The sequence below is a fragment of the Myotis nattereri genome (assembly GCF_964212035.1).
Source record: "Myotis nattereri genome assembly, chromosome: 4".
Classification (NCBI taxonomy): Eukaryota; Metazoa; Chordata; class Mammalia; order Chiroptera; family Vespertilionidae; genus Myotis; species Myotis nattereri.
Genome location: NC_138079.1, coordinates 42,644,130 through 42,662,709, shown reverse-complemented (window position 1 = coordinate 42,662,709; position 18,580 = coordinate 42,644,130). Strand labels below are relative to the sequence as shown.

Below are 18,580 nucleotides of genomic sequence, written 5' to 3'. Positions count from 1 at the left end.
GTCTTAATAAATTTGTTGAATAGAGTGAATGAATGAATGAATGAATGAATGAGCAAGTAGGTAAGAAAAAGAACTACTTTCCAAAGGGAGTTAGTGAGGTATCTACTGCTTCTAAAATCAGAATATACAGTGTATCTGTTCATTATAGCAACTTGTAAGTCTTCTTCAGCATGGAGAGAAGCCCACAGGAACTAATATTTCTGAATCTCCTAACTGGAAAAGTATGATTTACCAATTTTGTTGTTACTGAAAGTGGTTTCGAATAGTACTAGTATATCCCACATTCATCTCTTAGAGAAACAGTTAAAATGGCTGTGTTGGCTTTACTTTTTCTAAAACTTTAAAATGGCATATTTTAAATGGCAATGATACATTTTAAAAATTTGTTTAGTATTTTTAAATGTTTTATTTGTTTGTTTAGATTCCACATATGAATGAAATCATATGGTATGTGTCTTTCTCTGTCTGAGCTATTTCATTTAGCATTATAGCCTCAAGGTCCACTCATGTTGTCACAATTGGTAAGATTTCTTTTTTATGGGTGAATATATATATGCCACAATTTCTAAATCCATTTATCTGTTGATGGACACTTAGTTGTTTCCATATCTTGTCTATTATGAATAATGTTGCAATGAACTAAGGGGTACAGGTATTTTTTGAATTGGTGTTTTCATATTTTTTTTTGATAAATATCCAGAAGTAGTTAGATCATATGGGAGTTCTATTCTTAATTGAGGACTCTCCATAGTGGCTGCCCATCAACAGTATATGAGTGTTTCCTTTTCTCCGCATCCTCTCCAAACACACCTTTGTTGAGTTCTACATTCTGCCAGATACTGGGAATACAACAATTAATAAGATATTTTCTCTGCCCCCTCAAGTCAGTGGCAGGTAAGTAAATAGGAATGATCAAGTGAGTATTAAAACTACATAGTATTCGTACAGCCAGCATGGCTCAGTGGTTGAGTGTTGACCTATAAACCAGGAGGTTACAGTTCCATTCCCCGTCAGGGCACATGCTCAGGTTGCAGCTTGATCCCTAGTGTGGGGCGTGCAGGAGGCAGCCGATCAATGATTCTCTCTCATCATTGATGTTTCTATCTCTCTCTCCCTCTCCCTTCCTCTCTGAAGTCAATAAAAGTGTATTAAAACAAAAAACCGACATGGTATTCATGATACACCTAGGGTACTATGGAAGTCCATAGGAGAAAGAAGTACAATGACTATCAGGCCAATCAATAAGTAAATGTTATTTGAATAATGAATGGATGAGTGAGCGATTGAGTGAGTGAATAAATGAATGAATGAGGGAATATAATTGGTATGAGAGTACAGAACCTACAAGGCATGTAGTCATCATCGAAGGAGAGATGCTTCTGCAATTTCACTATTTTGAATGAGATGAAACATGACTGCGGGAGTGCCAGCAGTGCTGCAGTCAGCATGTCCAATCCACTTGGCTGAAGACGTCATAAAATGGCCCTGATGGGCAAAATTGCACCCTTCTGAAGCTCTTTTCAGCTTTTTCATAATTAATTAAATAAAATATGTGCTTGTCTTCAAGGCAGCTGACTGTACAGCCAAAATGGATTGCTTAATGTTGCCTATGATTTTGCATCAGGTATCAGGTCACAGCTGTGATCATGGTGAAGCAGGAATTGTTTTTCCAGCTGAACTTCGCTCCTTAGTTTCAGCACACCTCTTGGATCCCTTACGTGGTCTCTGTGCCAGTTATTTGCTAGTCTGTATTGCTGATTCTACACACGGCACAGCACGGTTTATCAGAGGGACATTTACTCTTGATAACTCCGTGGTACGGTAAACATCTGCTGTGGAACTGGAAAGAGCTGGTTCAAGCCAGTTCTTAGTTTCCCTGGTCTTTCTTACATTTTTATAAGCAATTACCTTTTTTTTTTTTTCATTTCTTCCTACTGAAAGTCAGAGAAATCTTGCCTTTAAAAACAACCCTCATTTTAATACACTAAATTGCTTACAGTAATTATAAATAAAATTTTAATGTTTTAGTATGCATTTTTAAAAGTTGGAGTTAGAATTGCATGATTTGAAATACTTTTCCCCGGTATGTTTTTATTATTATCTGAAGAATGATCCAATCACTATATAATTGTGGGGTCTTTCAATGTAGGAAACCTTTCTCTTAAAGAGTTTCCTTTACTGGATACCTGCTTGACTCTTGTAAGTTTTTATCAACTTCCATCTCATCAACATTCTGTTCCAGGCTTTACATGCACTTTACCCCAAATAAAACCAGCATGTTTAACAGATCTAGGATGACTTTTGTCTTAACACTAATGCCCAGACGACGAGTTACCAAAGCAAAGCAGCACACAGCGAAGTTCTTAAATTCCCTTCTTGAACACAATTTCCAGTAGCTACTCGCGGTTTCATCAAGTGGGTGTCAGCTACGTTATGCTCAGGCCACTCTTTATGTCATATCGCATCTTCTTTTATTACTCTCTGTCTGCGTATCTTCTTTTTTAAAAACATACATTTTTATTGATTTCAGAGAGGAAGGGAGAGAGGGAGCGAGAGGTAGACACGCCAGTGATGAGAGAGAATCGTTGATCGGCTGCCTCCTGCACGCCCCACACTGCGGATCAAGCGGCAACCCAAGCCGATGCCCTGACCAGGAATGGAACCAAGACCTCCTGGTTCACGGGTCGACACTCCACCACTGAGTCACACCGGCTGGACAGTCTGTGTATCTTCTTCAAATTCCTTTTCCTTATTAATTTCCTTATTTGCATCTTTCAATTCATGTCACTTCTATGACTAACAAACTCTAAAGAATATATTTAAAAATTTTTTTGGTATCCATCACAGTTGTCAATCGGAAAACCTGAATGGCTTGACTCTTTCTAAAAATCTAAATGAGTTGCTCTTAACTAATACGGACCTCAAATGATTTTCATTTCTTGTGAGCCAAGGGACCTAGATTTTAAAACATTTACTTATCAACCACCATTTATAATTCCTGTTTATTTACTACACTATCTCTAAACTCTATGGTATGAAACTGGATGAAAGTTTTCATTCGTACTAGTGCAGACACAGGGAAGGGAGAGTGGAGGATGGCCCCTTCCCCCTATGCAGCCTCTTAGCTCTTGCTCTTGCCCTTTCACACGATCTTTATCTACTAGACATGCTGTTACTTTATCTGCTAGACAACTGTGAGCATTCACTCTCACACTGAGAAAGAAAAGCAAGAGTCTAGAATATAAGTAATAAATATTTGTTATTATTTTCAAAGAAAGAGCCATAAAATTTTAAACACTGTAAGAGGTAGATTATTTTTACTTTTATTAATTTTCACAAGTTGATACATTATTTTGAAAAAAGAGAGAAAAATCGGTACATAGAAAATAAGTCAAGAAAATATTAGACCAAGATAGATTTGAACTCCGACTTTTTAAGTCTTCTAAAACTGTTTGTTTTTACGTATTTTAAACAGTAAGTATTTATTTACTGTTTATTATTAAGCATCTATTATTATGCCTAGCACCATGCTAAATACTATAAGGAAAAATATAAGAAGTATACCACATGGTCCTTGTCCCTAAATATTTTGTAATCTAGCTATTTATGATTATAAAGACATTAAAAAAACTCTAGACCCTGTCACCTGTAAGTAAAATCATCTTCAAAAGTAATAACTTTGGAAGGTTATAAAATTATTTCAACAATCCTTCCATTGCTCAAATTGGTTTTTGCTTCTTTTCCTTCAGGACTGCCTTTGGAATCATTATACAAATCATATAAGAAAAGCAGACTCAGTGTGTTAGTTCAGAATGCCACTTCATCTTCCTCAAGCACCTAGCTTAGTCACCTGAATTAATCACTAGATTCGTGCACAGTGACTGCTGATCATTTTTAAATCTCTAATTCATCCCAAAGACAAGTTTCACTATTCTTTTTTTTTTTTTTGGAAAAAATAAAATTATTTTTTATTTATACCTTACAAGTTGAAACTCCTAGGTTAGAACTATTACACATGATTGGAATGAACTCATGCAGTAGAACAGTCTATTGTAACAAATGTCTATTACCACATTCTGTTGTTGGAACCTTTTATCACTTTAATAAACATGACAACCATATGTGCTAGGCACTATCATTACAGCAAACAGGGGCAGACCTGGGACTTAAATTCAGGTCTGACTGTTTTCAAGATTATGATATTAATTGCTATTCAATTAGCTGCTCTTAAGCTTCTAAGGTATTTATTTTTATTTTTTTGCTATTCTTGATAATGTGCAAAACAGTGTACTGCAGAATTCCTGGACAATAAATACTGAGAACAAGGAGCGCTTCTCATCACCATTGTGTCCTCTGCAGCAGCCGTCAGAAGTGGGATGCTCGCATGTAGAATTCACTGAAGGGGCTGCCTCACATGAGCTGTTCAGCGGCTGGAAACATCACAGTGGGCTGATGATAAAGATGAGGAGGGGTCCAGATGAGGTTCGAGGGGGATTTCTTTCTGTTTTATTATTCCAGGGTTTTCACTGCTCCTTAGCTGTCTGGCTTTGACAACGAAGGACAGAAAGGTCTGCCAGAAGCTGGCAGCAGGTTTTCCCAATACTCCCTTCTAGCCCTGTGTTTTAAAAAATATATAGTTAATTAATTTAAAGATTTGTATCATATATATATCCAATACATATAAGTTAGGTGAATAATCAGGATAAACTAGAGATTCAGTTTCAACATAAAGATAAGAACAACTGTGTTCATATCCATTCATGCCAGGGGTCTTTCTCAAATTTCTATCCTCAGTAACAATCATAAGGCTTCATACCACCTGTCAGAAAAAGACAATGTGTTTGAGTTTTGTAGACTTACTAGAGGCCTGGTGCATGAATTCGTGCACCAGTGGGGTCCCTTGGCATGGCCTGTGGGATTGGGCCGAAACTGGCTCTCTGACATCCCCCGAGGGGTTCCAGATTGCAAGAGGGTGCAGGCCAGGCCGAGGGACTTAAATTCAGGTCTGTCTGGTTTTCAAGATTATGATATTAATTGCTATTCAATTAGCTGCTCTAAGCTTCTAAAGTATTAGAAGCTTAAGGGATCCCACCAGTGCATGATAGATCAGGGCCAGGGAGGGATGTGGGAGGTTGGCCAGCCAGGAGGGGGCGGGGGGACCGCAGGAGGGCTCCAGGGCGTGTTCAGCCCATCTTGCTCAGTCCTAATCAGCTGGACCCCAGCATCAAGCTAACCTACCGGTCAGAGTATCTGCCCCCTGGTGGTCAGTGCATGTCATAGTGAGCAGTTAAGCGGCCTTAGCATATCATCATACTAGAAGCCCAATGCACGAAATTCATGCAAGAGTAGGCCTTCTTTCCCCTTCTTCCAGCACCGGCTTCCCTCTGGCACCTAGGACCGGGCTTCCCTCGCAGCCCTGGCTTCATCCGGGAGGATGTCCAGAAGGACGTCTGGTCTAATTAGCATATTACGCTTTTATTATTATAGATTATGCTTTGATTGGTTGAACGGATGACTGAACACTTAGCATATTAGGCTTTTATTATATAGGATATTCATTATGAAATTTGTAGCAGGGTTCTACTCAATATTTTAATGCAATAACAAGTCTATGAAGATGGGCTTTTTTTGTCTGAGTCAGGAAGATTCCAGGTTCACTGACCTCTTGTACCTATGACTTTTTCCCTACTAAAACTGTTTGTTTTAAGAAATATTTTTTAAATATATTTTTATTGATTTTAGAGAGGGAGAGGGAGAGAGAGATAGAAACAGCAATGATGAGAGAGAATCATTGATCGGCTGCCTCCTGCATGTCCACTACTGGGGATCGAGCCCGTAACCCAGGCATGTGCCCGTGGCAGGAATTGAACCTGGGACTCCTCAGTCTGCAGGCCAACTTTCTGTCCACTGGGCCAAATCAACTAGGGCTATGAAGATGGTTTTTAATGTAATGAGCCAAAATATAATTCTTCAAAAAATAACTAAAAGCAGAATTCAAATAACTTTGTCAGTATTTATTCCCTGCTTTTTAGAAAGAAGAGTACAAAGGTTCCTGGTCACAGACCTTTGTGTTAAATATAATTTTAGTTATTTTCCCCCTTTACTTATGAAACAATGAATAAATTAATATGTTGGGATGATAAAAATGTCAGAAATCTGGGTGCATACAGGTTTCTGTGTAATCACAAATATCTGTAAACATCAGTATGTTTGGGAGTTCAGGGTTCAAGGAGTGTGTGGCTTTACTCTAGAGAATAATGTTTTCTCTTTAGTGGCTAATGCATTTTAAAGTCACCTGGACAATGATAATTTTTTTTTTTTTTGGACAATGATAATTAAAATAAATTGTTTCTCACTTATCTGAAGGATATCAATCATCACTAAAGTATGCTTTCTTCCTCGTTTAATTATACTTATACTAGAGGCCCAGTGCACGGATTTGTGTACCGGTGGAGTCCCTCGGCCTGGCGTGTGCCCTCTCGCAATCGGGGACCCCTTGGGGGGTGTTGGAGAGCCGATTTCAGCCTGATCCCCGCAGGCCCGATCCAGACAGGAGGGAGCCTGATCATGTGCGTTGAGCATCTGTCCCCTGGTGGTCAGTGCATATCATAGTGACCGGTCGCTTAGGCTTTTATGTATATAGATTGAGTACTTTTTTTCTAAGTATGATATCTACAGTATAAAAACCATCTTCTATAATAAATGTCTATATCTCCCCCCAAAAATGTTTGGATAAATGATTTCTTGTCTACTTTTACAATCTAAATAAATTTACATTAGGAAAGTCATTCCAGTTCAAAAATAAAGAGTATTCTAAATCCCAGTGAAATGGATAAAAAAGTATAAAATGGATTAAATATATACTAGCACTGAATAGAAAAGAGGAGACAGCAGATATTGTGACTAGTTTTTGGAAGATGGGAAAGGAATGACATTCTATTGAAGAGAGAGACAGAGAGAATCAGAGATGCAAATAGAACAGTAATTTCCTCTTCCTCTCCCCCCTCCCCAATGTCTTCAATGATGAAATGGATTGATTGTAACAAATAGTGTAATTTAGAAATAAGAAGATATTAGAGAAGGCAGAGACCTGTTATTCTTCATTCAACAATGAAAAAGGAAGTTAATTAGAAATTTATATATAGACAGATGGAGACAAAAATAAAGTTGTGTTCTGATTTGTATTTTATGAGTCCTGCTTGTTTAATATGACAATTATAGTAATATTGTAAATGTTATTTACATTTTTAGAATAAACTTACAGACAACTCTTGGAGGACTTAACTATAATTACAGAGCAAAATAAAATGGTTATGAATCTTGATAATATAAAAGTAATGGTATAACTTAAAGAAACCAAGAAATAGGTAAGTGAGAAAAAGTAGAGGGCAGCAGGAGTGGAATAAGCAGATACTGCCTCATGTTGATGGATTAATAAATAAGTGGTTAAATATGAAATTCAAACTTATAAAGGCAATCAACAGAAAAAATAAAATGTAATGTCAAATTAGGAAAAGGAGAACACAGAAAAGGAGACGATCATGTGATTTAAATTCCTCAGCTTTCACAAAAGGCAATTACCACTTACAATTGATAAAACAAGAAATGGAGGTACGAGACTTCAAAACATAAATGCCAAGCAGGATATCTCTGGGACTGGGACTGGTGTCAGGAGGGAAGCAACTTGTACTTTTCATTTTATACAATTCACTTCCTGAATTTTTATTATCATAGGCATGCATAGTATGTGCATTAATAAATAAAATAAGATTTGAGGAAAATAGTGTTATTAATGTAAAAATTCCTACCTGGCTCTAATCCAGGGTTTGGTATGCATATTGAGGCCACTTCCCCAAATACCATGCTTATCAGAAGCGGGGGGCCAAAAGCCCCTTTCTGGGGCCAGCTCCTCTGCAATCGCCCTGATGTGGTAGGGCTCGAATCCACAGCACCCGCCGATGTACCTGACCCCCAGGTTGTAGGCCTCTCTGGCGTATTTTTGAATGTCCCACCTGGTTGCAGTTCTGGGCTCCAGTCCTAGAATGTAATAGTTATGGCATTTCTGTTACCATCTCCATTTTCAGATGATAGATGCTCTGATGAATGTTGGTGTTATTTTTTTTTAATTAAAAAACTGTAAATTTTAGATTATGCATTCTTCAGATAGCTCATTTTTGGTTAATATTGCATGTTTTTGGCTTAGGCAGTCTTGAATTGTAAGACTGAACCATAGTTGTTCATTATGTCACAACAGGAAGTCTCAGGGACCTCCAATATGCGCCTGAGCTTACCAAAGGGATATTCTGGGAGATCCACAAACCCTCCTTTGCCACAGTCAGGTGTGTGGAACCCCAGAGACTGCACCATCAGATGTGCTTTCAATCCTGCAGCTTGGAGGCCTTCCTTCATGAGCTTCATTGTCTTCAAGCTGATCCCGGGCCCAAATCGGCAGTTCACGCCAACGATTGAAGCCCCTATGCAAAGACATAACAAATGTTTACATTTTTAAAAAATATATATTTTTATTGATTTTAGAGAGGAAGGAAGAGGGAGAGAGAGATAGAACCATCAATGATGAGAGAATTGATCGGCTGCCTCCTGCATGCCTCCAACTGGGGATTGAGACACAACCCGGGCATGTGCCCTGACTGGGAATCTAACTGTGACCTCCTGATGCACAGGTTGATGCTCAACCACTGAGACACACTGGCCAGGCACATTTTATTTTTACTTTTTAATTTTTTGACAGTTAGAAGGTGCCTTAGGGGTAACTATCTCTCTCTGCCTCCCAAGTGTTACCGATGAGGAAAACAATTCCAGTTCATTTTTTTAGTTCTGAACTGCCCTGACAATGTTAAGCAAAGTTTGCTGAATTTCATAACCAACAACTGAGCAGCTTATCACACTATGAGTCCGCATTACCTGCTTTCACCAGCTTCACAGCACATTCTCCAGGTGTTATGTCATTCTTGTCTCCCTCTGGGCCTATGCACATGGTAGCTGCCACAGGTTTCCCGGATTCCTTTAAGACTTCCACAGCCCACACAGCTTCCTCAGCATGCTCAAAATACTAAGAGAAATTGCATTGCTTTCTATTGGTCCAAATATAAAGCAGATTTTGAGTGGAAGAATGTCAATGTTGCAAAACCGTTATTATAAAAAATAACCGAGTATATAACATGTAATAAACTTGCTAAGGAATGTGTCTCTCTCAGACTGATTAAAGAATACCTTTCTGAGTAAATATTTTAATTCCTTTAACAATACAGGGTGGGGCAAAATAGTTTTACAGTTGTTTGTACGGAAAATAATGCAATACTTAATAAATAATAATACAATAATAAACTCTGTGTTTCACCTACTCACAACTATAAACCTACTTTTGCCACACCTGTATATAGATTTCCGCTCATATGTCATCTAAAAAACACAAAGGTTTTTAAGTAATTGAGTATTTAAAAATCATAATTTTGAAGGAGCAAAAGTTAATAAATTTTGAACTCATCTTTTACGGAATTGGGGTAATAATGAGTAGTTTGTTACTACTTCGGAGTGCTTTTATGTTCCCTCCTAGTTAGATATCCATAAGTGTTCCATAAAGGAGGAGTGGAAATACGGTCATTTCCACAGATGAAAACACTGAGGGACGGGGGGGGGGGGGGGGGGGTAGCTGCCGAGTTTCTTTGTGAATGGTGGACAGGACACCCTGTTTGATAAATTTATGACATTTGCCGGGGTGCCTCTCAGGAACTCCCTTAAGTGCCACAGTCGAAAAGCTGAACTTCGGTGAAGAAAAGCTAGCAGAAATCTCCCTGCTTCTTCCTTCTTGATTTAGAAACAGATTCTGCAGAAGCAGTGTGTGAGGATGAGAGAGTCAAAAGATGTGGGTGTGTCTGTGCTCTGCTGTAGGTGGCCCTGAGCCTTCAGAAGGCGGAGGGAGCAAGGCTTTCAATAGGTTCAATAGAGTGATTGGGGAAATAGCAGTTGGTAGGCTATTGTCCTTGTTGAGCTGAAGGCTTGGATTGAGGACTTGACTCTAGCAATTGTAATGGTAAATGGTGAATGAGGGCTTTTTAATTTTTGGAAGAGGCAGGAAGAGAATGTTTTGGGCCTACTGTTCAATCAATAACCGATTCTTACTGTTTCTTTCTTTAAAATATTGCTCGCATGTTATAATTTGAGTGGAAACAGAGAGGCAAGAGGGAGCAAGGATGGAGGAGAGCAAGGGAACTACTGGTACTGAGGATTATTGGTGGGTTCTGGAGGAGCCTGAGCATCCACCTGCCCCCAGGGCTTTAATCCCTTCTGTAGCCTGTCCCTCCTTCAGGGGAAGATACTCCCTGAATCACTGTCCCCTTTCTCTGACCCCCTGTTATAGTGTCTCCTGAGAGTCAGCTGCTGCAACCACCCTGCCCTAGAAAAGCAAACGCTAGGCCTCTCCTGGGTCTGTCCTTTGGCTTCACAGAGAACAGAGCACCCGAGTGAGAGGATGTTGACTATAGTGCATTTAAATAAACCTTTGACCATCGTAGGGAATGAGGGCATAAGGCAATCCAATACTCTCATGGGAGTTGAAGACTATTCAGTTATACTTGTCAATAAGTTTAACACTCTCCCTATAACACTAGACTTACCTCTGCAATCAAGAAGTCCACATTTTTCCTGGCAAAAACCTCTACTTGTAGTCGAAAAAGTCTTTTAACTCTTGCTTCATCCGCGTCCTGTTTATATATTGCTGTCTGGCAGATACCCCCTGCTACCAAAGCATCACCTTTGTCAGCAACTTCTCTGGCGAGGTCACAGGCCGCGGCATTTACATCTTTCCACTGAGGTTAGAGAGCAAGAAGTAAGATGGTGAGCCTGGCATTTTAAAGGTGTATTATAATCTATAGCAAAGGGGGAAATGAGCAAGTAAGTGAGGAGAAGTTGCTGGTTTTAACTGCAATTCGAGAAGATCAGCAGAGTTAGGTACCATCTCCTCTACTACCAGTGAGGTTTAATTCCATTATTGTACTTACCACATTGGATTTTAGCATATTTGTTTGCCTCCCACACTTGACTGTGAGCCACTACAGAAAAGGCTCTATGCCTTTGTACCCTCTTTGTATCTGGCATAGGGATTGCACTATAACAGGCACTCAATAAGTGTTGGTTGGTTGGGCATTAACATTTATAAGTATTAACACTTTACGTTTGCAGAATATCTCACAATACTTCCACATTCTTCACCATATTCACCTTTCTCAACAACCCTAGGCAGTTAAGCATAAGTTATCTCCATTTTTCAGAAAAAACCAATACTCCATGCAGTTAAGTGTCTTACACAAAGTCACACAGCCAACAGGTGGCAAAGTCGGGTATTCAGTTCTTCTCATTCCAAGGCCACTGCCGTGAGCCCTAGGACCACTCTGTCTCCAGATGGACAAGTCAGAAAAAAAGAATGCGAAATAAGGAGGTAAAAAGAGCATCTATAAAATGTTCTTTCTTTATAAAAAAAATAGCACAGAAAAATAGCTAGGTCCTTCCAATGGCCTGTTGTTTCCTAATCCTATGCCCTCCCTTCCCCTAGATAAAAAGAAAGAAAAAGCTCATTTATTTACTGCATATGCACCTACATAATAATTAATTACTTAATGGATATTTTATGTGGAGTTTGTAGTAACACATCAAGTCAATTCCACACAGCTTCCCATTGAGAGGTTATTTTTATTATACATGGTCCCTACCCTCTCCTCCCCCCCCCCCTCCCGCCCCTTCTTCTCCCAACCAACTATCACCAATACTTACCTTGCTTTCCAACTTTTCTTCACTGGCAGAAAAGGTGAAAGTCTGCATGACATTTGCTCCTGCTCTCAAGAATTCCATGTGAAGCTGACCAACTACAGAGTAGTTTTTAAAATTGAAATTAAGACATTAAAAATCACATAAGCTATAATTTTCAGCAGCAGCAGCTCACCCACTTCTCTTCCAATCATACACAATTTCAAATCTAGTACTTATAGAAAGAATTTCAGATTAAGGTCAGTAAAATTCAAGGACAGACATAGCAAAGACCATACCAAATCAGGGCTGTTTAGAGTAGCCTCATATTATCTTGCTGCTGGGCCTCACAGCTTGGTGAAGACTCATGCAGAGATTAAAGCTTAGTTGGCCAATTGTTCTTGGTCTCTTGGTCTAGAGAGGGCTTATTCAGTTTCCAGTATCATGAAGAATCTAGCTGGTCTGCTTACAGTCCTCAAAGTAGAATGAGGAAAACTGTGTTTATTTCTTCACCCCCCCCCCCTCCTCAACAGAACCTGTCTGTCTATTGTCTATGCTCTGTTAAGCTGGTGGATACCATTAATCATCCTTACCAAACACACTGTAATAATATAATATGCAAATTAACTAGAAGGATGAATATGAAACAATAACAGTTTTACTATATTAAGGAAACTCTTAAATATCCAGAAGCTATATATATATTTTTGAGACACATAGTAGAATGTATATTTTAGTAGTCCCTATATGTAAAGATGCAAATGTGTGTGCATGGTGGTGGGAGGAGAGAGAGAGAGAGAGAGAGAGAGAGAGAGAGAGAGAGAGAGAATTTCCTTCTATTTGTTCAGACCATGTACTGTCACTGTCTCCACATCTTGGATATTTTGACAAGTGAAACAGTCCTTAGAAAATATGCGCTATTATTTTTTTTATCTTCTCTCAGTCAGATGTACTCAAAATGTCACCCAGATAAGCACTCCCAGAGATGCTGGCACCGACCTGCGTCTGGATGTTCTACCACGACCTCCGGAGTCCAGAGCCCAGCCTTCACGTAGCCCCTCTTCTCCAGAGTTATGAGGAAACCGCCATCTCCAACCACAACCTCCCCACTCTCCAGACGTTCCAAAATACCCTGAAGGAGAAAAAGAAAAATCACCAAAGGCCCCTCTTTCCCCCCAAATAAGCAGTTCCTGATTTTCTGAAAGATAGTATGTTGTTCTCACAGCTCCTCTTCTGTTACAGTCACCAATGTTTAATAATATTTCAGAAAGATTGGATACACTATTGTTTCTTGGACAATCCAGGGACTTTTTTAGTGCAGAATGCTGTTACTTTTGTTTCTCATAACATTTAATCTGAGTCAAACTGTAGTGAAAATGATGATTCCATAATAGTTCTTTTGGTTGTTGATATGCTTGTGGCAGACATTGCTGGTTGCTTAACTAATTTGCATTTTCTCTCCTCTTCTTTGTTAATGTATTTTGTTTGGGGAGACAATGCTTCCAACTTTTTAAAACTTCCCAGGGATCCCTTGCTGCTGGGATGGCTATTTGACAAGTGCTGCCCAGGGAGACATGGGTGGAAGTCCGCTGAAGATTTCTGGAAAAGTATTGCTTTCCTGACACAGATGTCCACTCCCTTCCATCCTGACACTTTTTCCTTCCTGACTGGAATGTCATCATAAGCCCTGGAAATACAGCAGTCATCTTGCCACCATGCCATTGAAATCCGCATGCTAACGCTGGTGGGGCAGAAGGGTAACAGCAGCCTGGTGCCTTAATGACATCTCTGAGTAGCTGCAGCAGCCATGGATTGCTAGTCCTCTTGTTAGGTGAGAAAAACTCGTTTTTGTGTGTAAACCACTGAACATAATGCACTCAACATTTGATAAGTATGCCCTATGCTTTCCAGCATGTTTATAGACATGCTCTCATTTGGTGCTCCCAACAGTTCTGTGAGTGAGGCGGGGCATTTTGCAAATGAGGAAACAGGTTCACAGAGACTATGTGACTTGCCCAAGATCACAGAGCTAAGCAAGTAACAAAGCCTAGTTCAGATCTTCTAAATTCCTATCCTATTCTTTTCCTATGTTACCACCTTTCTCATCAGCCCACTCAGAAGTTAAATAAAAGTCTGTATCCGGAGCAGTTATCTAAGGGTTATGGTTTCTAAGGTCTAAATTTTGCCTCCCTTAGATACTTGCATGGCTCACCCTCTCACCTCCTTCAGGTCTTTGGTCAAGTGTCATCTTTTCAGAGAGGCCTTCCCTGAACACCTGTGACAACTGCAAACACCCCATGGTAATCCCTATTCTTCGTGGATAGACTGCATTAATTGAAGATATACCGTTTTAGTGAAAATGAAAGGCCAGTTCATGTCAGCCTTGCCTACAGCTGGACACAGAGCAATGCATCAATGGGGGAGAAAAGCCTCCAGTTCCCCATCTAATCAGTCATATTTGCAGTCCAGAAAGGTACACCAGAGGCGACGTACCCGGCTACCATATCCACACCATCTCCATTTTCCTATGGAAGGAAGCAGAATGGAGCCCTGCTGTGTTAACCATAAGTGCTGTTTGACAGAGGGAGAGTCCCTAATTCTGGTGAGCCTTCCATATTTCATATCTAAAGATGAATTTTTGGGGAATGTGGAAGACATGTTAACATTTACCAGGATTCTCACCTATCTCTCTACTCCGTCCATAAAATACAGTTTGCTCTTTTTGGTTTGCACTTTGAAACATAAAAAAGGACTGAAGCTTTCAACTTTCAGTGAGACCTTCCCACATGCCAGGTGCAGTGCTAGGCAAGCAGGATAAGCATTGGAATAACTCAAGGTCTGTGCCCTCAAGAAGCTCAAAGTCTGGCTTCCCCAGGGAAGGCCAGTGGGTCAGCAAATCATCCCAAGACAATGTAATAGATAAATGCTGCAGAGGGGTATAGAAGAGAGAATTAGAGGTATAAGTCACCTGTATAAAATCTCATCTTGAAAATCTAACATACTTCAATGAACTATGTTAAGAATCAAATTTAATAGTACACATCAAACACTTTTAGAAGGAAAAACATTGGTATACAATTTAAGTGTTATTAGTATCTCACCACCCATATCCAAACCAAGTGGATCTTTTTAACATTTTTTATTTTTGTCCCCCCACTCTCACTGTGCCTGGATTATTGAAACGACCTCCAATTCCCTCCAGCCCCCTGTTCTATGTCCCATTGCTGCCAGAGCAAAGCCTTGCCTGGCCCACTCTGATTTGCAATAACCTCTCCTTTGTGTCCTGCTGAAGTCCAAACACCCTCCATTCCTGCATCCATTGCCTGCACTGCAGTATTTGCTTACTTACCTGTCTCCTCTGTGTGGCTGTAAGATATTTGAGGCTCAGGTACCTTGTCTCTATTCCTACTACCTCCTACAGCACCTAACAAAGAGTAAGCCCTTGATAAACTATGCAGGGTTCACAGACAGACAAGACCATTTTGAAAATGTCATATGTCTCACATATGCTTCAAATTTGGTCCTGAGAAGGGAAATATATATATATATATATTTTCTAACAGAATATTTGCTAGGTTTTTAAAAAAATTATAGTACATATTTTGATGGTATCTTCATAATACCAAATAAACATTTTCATCTGTTGTCTAGATGTTTGTCCAATATTTTAAGTTTGCCAATTTTCTAAACTGCCATTAGCAAAATAAATTAGTTAAGATTTGAATTCAGAGCATCTTTTAGCTTCTCCTTCACTGCTGTACTCACCACCCCAGTTACTGTACCCATATGATCTAAAGATAGTTTGAAAATGAAAGGACCGTGTAAAATAGAGAACACTGTAAACTTACAGCACATTTATATTTTCATTCTGTCCTCCCTTTCAGTTTGGAGTGATCCCACCTGTGACCTGACGATGACTCTAAGACAGTTACACCCCCTTTCTGCAGGTATCAGTATGTGGACATCAGGACTTAGGATCTGGCTTCAGGGCACCTCTATTCATACCCAAAGGAGTCCTCCCTGTGGCAGGAGGCAGCCAGAGACCCAATCTGCCTAAAATATCACCCCTTATGCCTGAAAAATGCCACTGCATTTTTGGATTGCTCTTTTGGATTAAAGATACAGTTGGAGGTGCCCTCTGTGGCAACTGAATAAACTCTTAAAATGCACCTGTTAGCTGAGAAGAGACGTGGGATAATTCCTTCCCACTAACATTTTAATTTTCACTCCCAGAGACCCATTAACATGGATTAGTATATCATAAACTTGGTGTTGCAAGAGTAGATGCCAGGAAGAAACTCAACAGAGACGGCATATTTTCAAAACCTTAAAAAAAATGAACTGTAAAAGTGAACACAGTAGTAGAGAAGGTTTAGAGAAAGAAATCAGCACAATGTTCTTCGCTTCTTTAAGTTTTTATTACACCCATTTTCTTCAATGCCCATATTTTACTTTTATAATCAGGAAAACATGTCCAAAATGATTTTAAGTTTTTGAACCCATATTCCTCATCTTATGAAACGACTACTATTATTGTGTCCTGCCTTACGGTGTGTATAAGTATATATACACTGAGTGGCCAGATTATTATGACCACCCCATCAGTACTTTGTTGACACTTTCAAAAATACTGAATATTGAAAACTTCCTAAGCAAATACTCTCAAGGTTTTATTATTATTATTTACATAACTAATTCACTTTATTGTACTGATGGGGTGGTCATAATAATCTGGCCGGTCATAATAAGCTGGCCACTCAGTGTGTGTGTATATATATAGTTGCAATCAGTGTGATATATCTCCTTTTGTAAATTAACACATTGCCAAAGCACTTTGCCTGCTTCCATACTTAGCTCCTTAGGGGGCTAACACTTATTAAGTGGATGAACCTTAATTTATTTAGGGAGCCCGCTACTGTAGGGAGTCCTGTTTGTTCCTAACTTTTTAGTATAAATCAGTCGGTAGCACACATTTCCTTTCCATGCCCAAATCACCCCATTGCTCTCTTCCGTCTCTTATGAATTTCACGGCTCGGGTGGGCTGCTTTGAGAGGTTCTGGACAAGTCCTGCGTCCAAGTTCATGGCCTTCCTAATTTCATTTTGTCACCCCTTCTTCCCACCACTCACACACCAGGTGTAGAAATGGGTGAACAAAGCCAAGAGCTGGCGACCAGACCTGGAAAGGGGCTGAGAGAAAGAGCCTGAGGCCGGGGCTGCCAGGTGGGATGAGACAAAGGGGTCCCCAAGCCCCCTCCCTCCACACCCCACTAAGGGTCTGGCTGCCGGAGCCAGGCCTGGTTTCAGGCCAGCCGGCAACTGGGACAGCCAGACTGCGGCCCTTCTGAAACCCGAGGGCAAGGAGCTCTGGGGCAGGAGAGCGAGCGCTGTGGGTGCGGCCGCTGTGGGTGCGGCCGGTGGGGGGAGAGGATGGAGTGTGGCCTCTGAGTCTGAAGGCGCGCATCCCCGCTCCGCTCTGCGTTCGTCCTCTGACTCTGGGGCCTCAGTTTCCTCAAGCGTGTAAGGGGAACAGTTGTGAAGATGAAGAGATAATGTGCTCAAAGCACTGGGCGCAGGGCCGCTCAGAGTCAGGGCTCAACAGATGGTACCCAGGTTTGTTATCTTGTCCTCACACCACGGCCTGTCGCCGCCCGGCCCCGCGATCCCTTAAACCGAGGCCTAAGCCGCCCAGGTGCCTTGCCGTGGCCGCAGAGCCGCCGGGCTCCAGCGGGCTTCGCACCCCGGCGCCGGGAGCCCCGCAGCCTGAGGGCTGAGTAGTCGCGGACTTGGGGAAACTCACCTTCTTGGCTCCGGCGGGTGCCATAGCGCAGAGGCTTTGCAGGCGCGAGCGCGGAAGTCCAGGAGCCCGCCCCTCGCCCGGGGGAGGATCTCCCGCGGCCAGGGCGGCCCGCCAGCCTCCGCCTCGGAGCCGGTGTCCGTGCTCTCAGCTTCGCCATGCTCCGCCCGGGAGTGCAGTGGCTGCGGGGCCTCCCGCTGCGGGGCTTAGGGCTGCCTGGCTCCCCGCGCCGTCCGCGCTCTGTCGGCGGCCACGAAGGGTGAGTGGGAACCCGGCGGCTGCAGGGCGGGAGCAGGGGCTAAGGCGGACTCTGGCCTTCGGGGTGCTTCGGCTTCTGAAAAATGGGCATTCGGATTCCTTGATTTATGTTTTCTTTTCCATGCACAAAGTACAAAGTGGTACAGAATCAAAGGGTTCCCAGTGCAAAGTCTCTTCAACTCCAAACCCCTTCCCCAGTCACCTGCTGTAGTGCCTTTGTATCTGCCCCGAGAGGATTATGTGTCTGCAGACACAGGTGTATATATATGTTCTTCTGTGGCTCCCTTACACATTGCTTTTTACAATATGCCTTGGAGAAGCGCGTGCAAATAAATGGTAAACCACAGAGCAGTGATTTTAATTAGAGAAGCCTATGTACGGTGAGAGGAAGTTAAATGAGGAAGAAAGTTTTACTCCATCTGGGTCTCTTCAACCTGGAAAACAGTGGAGGGAGGTGACCCAAGAATTATGGGTACTAAACTTCATGATGATTATGGTTTTTCATGGGATAAAATGATTATAAGTATGTCCTTGAAATAGAATGAGAAAAATTATTCTCTCTAGATCCTCTGAAAAAAAGAATTCACCTGTTCAATTCTTTAGCTATATTAATTATCTACAATGAACCAGAATTACACAACCAGGTTGCCTAAGTTAGATTTTTTTTTTAAAAAAAACACACATATCTTTTTTATTTCAGAGAGGAAGGGAGAGGGAGAGAGAGATAGAAACATCAATGATGAGAGAGAATCATTGATCAGCTGCCT

At 41.0% G+C, this 18,580-nt stretch overlaps 2 protein-coding genes across 2 annotated transcripts in view; one reads left to right on the top strand and one right to left on the bottom strand.

The window, feature by feature from the left end:
- Positions 1-1,758: 1,758 nt before the first annotated feature.
- Positions 1,759-17,715, bottom strand: LOC308518503 (S-methylmethionine--homocysteine S-methyltransferase BHMT2-like; the record flags this gene model as incomplete). Its single annotated transcript, XM_081090253.1, has 8 exons — positions 1,759-4,615; positions 7,809-8,037; positions 8,292-8,474; positions 8,923-9,070; positions 10,635-10,826; positions 11,788-11,879; positions 12,760-12,892; positions 17,392-17,715. 8 exons carry the CDS (start codon positions 17,713-17,715, stop codon positions 4,534-4,536), a joined length of 1,383 nt encoding a protein of 460 aa, XP_080946379.1. The 3' UTR covers positions 1,759-4,533.
- Positions 17,714-18,580, top strand: part of DMGDH (dimethylglycine dehydrogenase) — a gene marked incomplete at its 5' end in the record, with an annotated part of 53,888 nt that continues 53,021 nt past the window's right edge. Inside the window, one exon of the mRNA XM_081090500.1 lies at positions 17,714-17,814. Within this exon, the coding sequence (XP_080946626.1) occupies positions 17,714-17,814 (101 nt within the window). The remainder of the gene's footprint in view (positions 17,815-18,580) is intronic.